Raw genomic sequence first — 8,662 nt, forward strand, 5'->3', positions numbered from 1 at the left:
GGCAATGCACGATATCAGGGTGATAGATACTAAGCGCCTGCCTAGCTTTTGTTTGTCTTATTTCTTATGGGCATGAATGTGTTGTTCGCAATATGGAGCATATGATTCTAGGACTAACTCAGAGATTCTCTTTGCCGACTAGATTATCTGTATGCATGGTTGCTGGTGTATTAGCTGAGAGAGTGATAGTTGATGACCCTGAGCATTGGACAGAGACGCAAGGGTGCTGTATAGTATGTAGAGGATGCGATTCCTACAGTTAGCCTGCACTGCATGCCTTAGTTATTATCATAGGACTGAAGTCAGTGTGTTTTGGTCGAGATAGCTTGCTTATTGATAAGATAAGGAATTGCAGGCAGTGTTGGTATTCACAGGAAGGGCCATGAAAAACGCAAAATCCGAACGTGAATCGTTATGTGGATACGTGAGATATACGTATGAGAGTTTCAATGGTAATTATAATGACTAGGAGGATATGTCATAAGAGTCATGCCCAGTAAGCAAAAAGGGAAGCAGATCCGAAGGGGGAATAGGACAAAGTAAGACTGAAGAGACAAGGTAGGCGGGGAAGCAGAGAGATAATACAACATCCTTGTTTCACCGGAATGCAGTTCACTTCCCATGTCCTAAGCTTGGGATAATGACCGGCCCATATTTGACAACCGTCCCGTAGGATCCGTCACCCTGGACCATAAAATCTACGGCAAGATTCAGCCTGCCTCCATGACTCGCGGGTGCTTGCCCATACATCGTATTGACCGTTTCAGGATCATAGGCTACGATGGCAGCGTAATTCCGGCGACCCATCAGCTTACGGTGTTCGCGAGCCTGTCCCATGACGTCGGTTTGGAATATCTCCATCATATCCTCCTTCGTATCAGTAGGCTGCGATGGAGAGGAGCGATGCCCATTTGCTGGAACATAGAGCGGCTTGTTGCTGCTGTGAAGAAGCTTGATGACATATGAAGGCGGGGGATTGTTCACAACAGCGGATGAGATGATTTGATACATGGTCTTGTAGTCAGAAGGATGGGCTGGATCGTGGACCAATCCTGCACCGCACACGTTGACAGACCCGGAAAGAAAAGTCATACGGAGAAACTTCTGATGTGCAATACCCTGGAGAGTGCGAATGAGGTACGTTCGCTCAAGATCCTACATATACATAGAACTATTAGGGCCGAAAAATCACGAGGATCAGAAATCATCTTCAAACGCACCTTGGATTCATGAGTCCACTGATCTCGGAGCTCGTCCATCAGGTCGAATTCTCCAAACGGGCTTAATATGCCTCCCATAAGGCCAGACTTGCCTACAGCACGCTTGACGGAATCAAATCCAGAACCTACCACTTCTTTTGCGCCAACCACGCCCGCCACAGAGCTCGTAACTTTGCCAAGGACGTTATATGCACCCGTGACAGCTCTTTTACCCGAAGCAACAGTGTTTGCGATATGCTCTGCAGTCTCCAAGCGTGGGTAAATGACAGGCACGGAGATCATCCACAAACAGTGCTGTACCGATGGAGGCAGCATTGCAACTTTGGGGAAAATACCTTGATATGTAGGTCCAGCGACAACTTGGTGTGGGTTGCGCTCCGACCGGCAATCAAGCCCAACAACAACCACGGCCGGCCCAAGGAACTTAACAAAATGCCAGCCGGTGCCAGTAATGGTGAATAAGTCCATGTCGGTGCTGGCATTGCGAAGCAATTCAAGCGTCGTATGGTGCTGGAAAAGCAGATACATCTCAGTACCAACGCGCCCAATGTTTTTGAACATATTCGAGAACTGCATATGCTCAGGGTATGACCCGTAACCGTCAAATCTACTGGACATCAGCCGAGCCCACAGTATTGTTTCAGGATAGACAGTCACTCACATGTCATGATCATCAACTTGGCAAACATAAGGAATCTGGGCAAACGATTCCCGTAGGTATGGCTGATCGAAGTGGCTAGTGTAGTAATGGAAGTATGCATGAGAGACGTCTTCCTCATGCGAAGCAGTCCAAGGCATGCTTTTTCGAGCCTCCTTGCCGCGAATTGCAAGCCATTGCTTGAGCGAAGGGATCTCTTTCCACATTCTATCCGCATAGATCTGTCCGCCCAAACACAGTTGAGCATGAAACCCCCCAATTTCATTGTGCTTCTGCATGATGTCCTTCCACATAAAACTGACGCCCCCAAGACGAGACCGCTCATTAGCGTTCACATTGAGTGAAAAGTCATTCCCCGAAGTTGTGATGAAACGCCAATTCGTCTCATGTCGGCCAGCGACCAAGAACTCGTAGCGCGTGCATCCCAGGTGTGACGTAATTGCGTAGGTCCATTTTGCGGGACCCGATTCATCCATTTGCAAGTCAATGTCGTACTTGTAGAACGTCCACCTCTGATGAACGGCGATAGCGGATGCCTTCAATTGACGCGGGTTCGGTGACAGATCAACGCTCTGATGGATATGGATCGTTGGAGGCTGCGCAGCGTCGGTAACAAGTAGAATGGAACCTAGCCAAATACCGCGCTCTAGATTTATATTGGCATAGCGAAGGTATGGTCCAAAGTAAACACCATTCGTTGGCGCAATTTTGTATAAGTCCACCCCACTACTCGGTGGAGGACCAGTAAACCCTGCAACAACTGGTGACTGTAGACTCTCATAACCTGGGGTCAGAGGAATCCCAGGGGACGCCAGTGGTTTACCAAAGGCTGACAACCCCGGGGAAGCGAGGGGATGGCTGCTATATATGCTCCCTACCGGTGACAAAGGAGTTTCGTTGAGGTTCAATGGTGTGGGCCCCTTTGGGAATTCCCACTGAGTTGACTGAGTTTGGAGGTGAATGTAGTAGTACTGGCCCGAGTTGGGGTCCATATGAGCAATCCATCCTTCGGGAAGTGGAGGGGGGGAGGCAGGTGGGATTCCCGTAGAGGTAGGCAACGTTGTAGCTTGAGTCTCTTGAACTGTCTGCTGCTGCCCATCCCGGACGCCGGTTTGCGTGCCACTCTCTGGGGATTGTTCTAATGGCTGTTCTTGCCTTGGGTCATTCGCAAACGCCGGGTGATCCTGAGCCGAAACTTCGAGTGTCGCAGAATTTGTCGCTGCACTGATGGGCGCTATCATCGCGGGATGCACCGCTGGTGATGCCTGAGGCCCTGGAGTTGTCCGAGCGTGTTGTTTTTCATTTGGGTACCCTTGCGACACGGCCGGACCAGATACACTCGAGTATGCAGGAGGAGGTGAAGAGCTTATGCGCATCCTTTCTAGATCCTGTTCCAGAGCATTTGACGGGATTCTTGGATGATGCAAACCTTGCACTGTCTGCCCTGAACTTGCTACAGATTGGGATGGAAAGGGATTCCCAGGGAGGTTCTCCGTAGATACAACTTCCGCGCCTTGATATACTGTTGGAGGCCCATGAGGTTGGCTCCCTGGCTGCTCCGTCGGGGTCCATGGCCTCTGGATGGGCAGCTGACTCGTTGGTTGCTGACTCACATACTGCTCGGCTCTTCTTTGTGCCGCTGAATTTTGGGCCTGCAAGCCTGCTAGAACCGAAGTACCTGCGATACCAGAAGCCGCATAGCGTGCCTCGATGTCCGATGCTGGCTGGTGGCCCGGCTCAATAATTGGGGTTTCTGGAGGTGGAGGGGAGCCCCGCTGGGCGCGAGTTGTCGACGTCGATGCTGTTGAGCTAATGCGATTGATTGCACTGCTAGGAGTCTGTAGGCTTTGTGCTGTCGGCGGTCTCGCGGAAGGTCCTGACGAGGTTGCGGCCTGAGGAGGTGGGTAATACTGCTGGCGGTAGTTCAAGTGAACAGCCCCATCAGGCTGGGTACCGTTGGCAGGCGCCGGTGGAGCAGGAGTTCGCTGATATCTCGTTACAAACAATCCCTCTTTGTCCGGAGTATCACCCGCAGGTGATTCAGGCAGGGGCTTCGGGACATTGCCTCGTCGTTCTGCCAGAGTAGCAGGCTTAGGCTCGCGACCATCCCGCGGCCGTAAAGCCGCCGGATAGTCCGACCTGGATGGGCCGGTATTAGCAGGCATAGAAGGCATGTTCTCTGGATTCGTGGGGGAGTCGCCCGTGCGTCCACCACCATCAGCCGTTGGACTTGAACGGCTGGTACTTGAGCTGCGCATTTTCTGGGGGTTTGGTCGGTCGTCAGGGTATGGAAGGGGAGCAACCTGTGGTGCTGGTGATGGTGTGTCTCTCTTGTTAATCCGCAACGGTCCAACAACGGGGGACTCGACCGGCGATCGCCCCGGAGTATGGATGAACAGTTCCTCGTCGGAGTGATTGCCTTGACGGCCCCTGCTGGGATTCATTGTATGAATCCTGGTAAGAATAGGCTATATTAAGTCAATTCTGTTGTCCAACATGGTAGTCAATGTGATCTAGGAAAAGCAAAAGACGCGCTGCTGTAAAGATGCGGGGGAGGGGAAATCGGAAAACCTGCCAGTATTTATTGATTTGATGGAGAACCCTAAGTAGACCCCTAGTAGTAATAGTAGTTGGCAGTCACTTTCACGTCAGGCCCTCAGCCGACGAGGACAGGAAATGAAACGAAGTATATTCTTTCTTCTCTACTTCGTATTCTCGTTGGAAAATAGGCAGCTTCGTTCCAAATACTTCAGCGATCACCTTCAGTAACCAACCAACTAGTTTTAGCCGCCGAGGGATTTCTGGTGTCGACGCTTAGCGATCATCATTGGTTCAGTCGGACTGGAGCGCCACTTCTGGAGGGGCTTTTGAGAACAAATAACATTGCATGATTTTATGTTCTTTTCGAATTAGAATAAGAGTACGGAGTCTGCTCTATTTGCAGGATCGGCCCGCTTCTAAATTCCATGGTTGGGAATTACGGCCATTCTCCCATCATTTCGACGTTCAACATACATAGACATCAAAGATTGATTATATAGATAGATGAATGAGTATAATGGAAAGGGAAAAGAATAAGAAATAAAAATAAAGAATAAAGAAATAAAGTAAGATTAAATAAATAAATAAAAATGAAAATTCTCAACCTCGTCGCACTTCTTCCTCCCTTCTCATCCGTAACTGACTAAACGAAAGCCACGTTCGGCCAAGAGTTCAACCCAGTCAATCCATGGGAATGCTCTGCCACTAGTATTACCACTGGATCGCTGCATCTGGTACTCATACACCAGTTGGAGCATAGAGCACGTCGTAGATGCATTATATCCTATCTCATTTTCCTCTAGATTTGAGAGCAGTTCCCATGCCTTGACTTTGAGGTCGATCGTCTCCGCCGCAATTCCCGCCAGGAACAAAGGGAAGATGATGAAGTGCAGAGGACTGCCTTGGCTTCTCACCATCATCGCCTCTGCATGTTGGAAGATCATGGTCGTGTGGTGATGCACTATCTGCGCGGGGATTTCGCCTAAGCCAATGCTCTGGCTAGGACACGTGCTAGTATAGTAAAGGAGAAGTGAAGTATGGAAGAGTAAATTAATCTGATGGCCTAGCCTTAGCTTTGAAAACTGCGATGGAGCACAATGAAAAAAAAACCTTGACCAACCTGCTCGAAAATGTTTTGTAGTTGTTTTGGCAGCCTCGTTTGATTCTCGGCCCAGAAGCGAACGTCTGAAGAGTCCCAAAGTCGCCTGAAGTCTTCATGTAAATTGATTGGGGGATATGAATAAGATGTGCCCAGCTTCTTCATATCCGCAATAGTTAACCCTAGCTGGACGGCTAGCCCGAACATGTCCATGTACAGCTGCAACAGTAATGTTAGATTGTCGGGCTCATGCGAATTGATGACATCGGATCCATGAGGCCCGATAGGGGAAAGAAGGGACCCTGGCCAGGGGAGAAGGTCGCTTTCTAGAACCGGTTTGACATATTCTCCTGTACCTGCGCCGCTGAGAAGGGCATATAGGTCAATGTTGCAGATCCACCAGATGACGAACGGAAATCGCTCCACTCCAAAGGCCGATTGCCTCAGGAATGTAATTTCGAGCATTTGGGATATATGATGAGACCAGAGGCTCGGCCCATCTGACTTGGCAATCATGGCCTTCAGAAATTAGACATCAGCCTGTTTGTGTCTGAGATCTCAGGCCTCGAGTTTACAAGAGACCTACCTCGTGTATGAGCAGTAGAAATTGCGTAAGAAAAAGTCCGTCAGATAGAAGATTGTCGCTGTGATGGAATATATCCTGAGGAAGTGGGAAATCCTGCCGGTGCGGATTCATGGCGCTCATATCTACACAGCTTCCTTGACGGTCTAGACCGATCTCAGATAATGCCATCATCGCTTGAAAAAGCTTTATATAGAGTGGTTAGTTATTACGCAGAATAAGACAACTGGAGAAATGCAGCATACAGGTGGGCAGATAGCAGCTTCTTGTTCCAAGACCTCGACACCCAGTCTATGACCGTCTGAACAGATCCCGTGGGGGACCAGTTTTGGCCATACCACATTGCGAAAATGTGAGAGTAGCATAGCCTCATAATCCATCAGCCTGGTTTGTGGCTGAGCATTAAAATCATCCAGGGTGCTCGACTCAGCTGAATATACTGAGACTGTAGATGGATATGGGGAGTCTCGAGGATCAGACTCCAGCGTTTGAGTGGAACCTCTGTAGTCTGAACACAGGTATCTCCTGGCATCAGGAAACGTCTTGAGTATGACCACATTTGGATCGTTCACCTCTGGGTTGTGGCTACTTAGCCCACTATATATCAAGGGACTTGATGTTGAGCTCCTGCATTGTTCCTTAGATCGTTCATCAGCATGTCTAGGAAGACAAGAGAAGCTCTCCGGCATTATTATAACAGTGTAAGTGCCGGGAATGGACGACTGAGCCTTCCTCTCCCGTTCCTCGTCAGTTGTGAGTGTCGCGAATGAAGGCAGCAGATCGGGTAGTCCGTAACCAGCAGACGGAAGCCCGGCACTTCTACTCATATGAGCTGTCGATATTATCTGAATTAGCGTATCGTACGTAGCATTAGGCAAGGATGAAATGGAAGAGGGTCTCACGGTCCCAAACAAGGTTGCCTACTGTCTCCACGTCTGACATCCGTTCGATTACCCGACGGGTATCATCTCTAAAGGATAAGCGTGGCCGGTAGTCACAATCATGGCCCAGCCTGGTACATTGCTTGCTCAGGGCAAATCAGCCTGTGATTCTGTTGTCCAGGAAAAACGTGTCTTGTTTTAGTACATTACACCGAGGATGCTTCTCGTCACATTTGACTGGATGTCCACTGAGTTACTACAAACATTCATAGGTCTCTTCTTGTTGAAGTAGTATTCAAGAGTCATCTTACCTTTGCGACTCTGTTACATTCACAATCGTCAAGTTAGCATACTAGGCCAGGGACCAGTGTGTATATAGAAAGAACTATGGCGATGGGAGTTTTCGGCGTACTCTACACGTCCTAGAAGTGAAAATGAGCTCAAGTCTTCTGACAAACCTTTAGAATCTAAGCGCAACGTACCAGCAACCGTTCCGAGATCTCGGTGGAAACCGTCCATGAGAGCGCGGAATTGAAGTCTTCACGGGTACAGCGGGGTTGACACCGGAGCTCGACGTTGTACCCTTTGGAGCAATGATGGGTAGCCACAGAGAGCGCTTCCTCAATGTTTTGCCCCGTTTGTTTGACCGGACTAAACTTATGATGGTCATCGTGGCAATCTAATTTTCTATCAGTGAGAGTCAGCTCCTAACTTGTAGAGAAGCAGGTGAGCCATCTGAGACTTACGCGTCCAATTCTGTGGCAGATACCGCTGATAAACCCGAGCTCTATCTATGCAAAGCCTAGGCTAAGGAGGAGCATGAAGAGATCGAGGAATGGCAGCAGTAGAGTGGTATAAAGATGAAGCTAGAATACAATGCCAGGAAGACCGAGACGAGGATATGTATGATACCTACATTTTTGGCCTTTGATCAGGAGAAAAAGAAAACAACAGTTATAGCACGGATTTTAACTGCAAGACAAGCTTAGGCATCGAGCATCAGACAAGACCCGGAAAGCCTCCTGCATCAGCCAGCCTCGTAGTGGTGGCGGTCTCCATGTACCTTACGGTCTCAATTGAGAGGCAAATCGGAAGGTTGTTAGCAACTCCCATCTGAACAGCCAAATATTTGTTTGCCCCTCTAGAAGGCGAAGGATTGGATGAAAAAGATCAGTTTTGGCACCCTAGTCAACATCTACATTAGCGCGAGCGCGCGAGTAGAACAAACGGCGTATTGCGAGCGGTAGATGCCAACCATGTGGGATGGATGAAGATTCTTGCGGGTCGGACGATGATGACCCAGTGTCTTTTCTTTTCGTTTCCTTCTTTCCCTTTATTTGTTTCCTGCATTTTATTTTATATTATATCTTATTATCTCTCTCTCTCTCTCTCTGTCTGTGTGTGTGGGGGGTGTCTCTTTTCTACCCAAGAGGTCAACATCAGTTGTGATCAAGATGATGCTTCAATGAACCAAAAGTCAGCCCGTGACCAATGTCATCTGACCCAATGCAGTAAAGAAAAGCGATTCCAGAGTCAGCATTTCTTCCACCCTACTAAGACTAAACTAGCAGCTGGTCATGGCCCGGCAGTTGGGTAGGTTTTAGTCGTTAAATGACATGACAGTTCCCCCCTTGGCGGAACTTTATCAGGTACCTACCCGGGATCCCGTCAAGTTTCTCC

The 8,662-nt window shown here is 48.9% G+C and overlaps 3 protein-coding genes across 3 annotated transcripts; 1 reads left to right on the plus strand and 2 right to left on the minus strand.

The window, feature by feature from the left end:
* Positions 1-294: 294 nt before the first annotated feature.
* Positions 295-4,421, minus strand: BDV38DRAFT_229167 (WW domain protein). Its single transcript, XM_032052909.1, has 3 exons — positions 1,882-4,421; positions 1,221-1,827; positions 295-1,155 (listed from the first exon to the last, which is right to left on the minus strand). Exons 1-3 carry the CDS (start codon positions 4,320-4,322, stop codon positions 613-615), a joined length of 3,591 nt encoding a protein of 1,196 aa, XP_031907933.1. The 5' UTR covers positions 4,323-4,421; the 3' UTR covers positions 295-612.
* A 338-nt stretch (positions 4,422-4,759) lies between these two features.
* BDV38DRAFT_263133 (uncharacterized protein) lies at positions 4,760-7,404 on the minus strand. Its single transcript, XM_032056162.1, has 4 exons — positions 6,347-7,404; positions 6,105-6,287; positions 5,540-6,037; positions 4,760-5,474 (listed from the first exon to the last, which is right to left on the minus strand). The coding sequence occupies exons 1-4, from the start codon at positions 6,926-6,928 to the stop codon at positions 5,049-5,051; spliced, it is 1,689 nt and encodes a 562-aa protein (XP_031907934.1). The 5' UTR covers positions 6,929-7,404; the 3' UTR covers positions 4,760-5,048.
* Positions 7,405-7,646: 242 nt separating this feature from the next.
* BDV38DRAFT_263142 (uncharacterized protein) lies at positions 7,647-8,533 on the plus strand. The gene has a single exon (XM_032056163.1). It carries the CDS (start codon positions 8,246-8,248, stop codon positions 8,429-8,431), a length of 186 nt encoding a protein of 61 aa, XP_031907935.1. The 5' UTR covers positions 7,647-8,245; the 3' UTR covers positions 8,432-8,533.
* The last annotated feature ends 129 nt before the right edge of the window (positions 8,534-8,662 follow it).

Source organism: Aspergillus pseudotamarii (assembly GCF_009193445.1).
Source record: "Aspergillus pseudotamarii strain CBS 117625 unplaced genomic scaffold BDV38scaffold_97, whole genome shotgun sequence".
Lineage (NCBI taxonomy): Eukaryota > Fungi > Ascomycota > Eurotiomycetes > Eurotiales > Aspergillaceae > Aspergillus > Aspergillus pseudotamarii.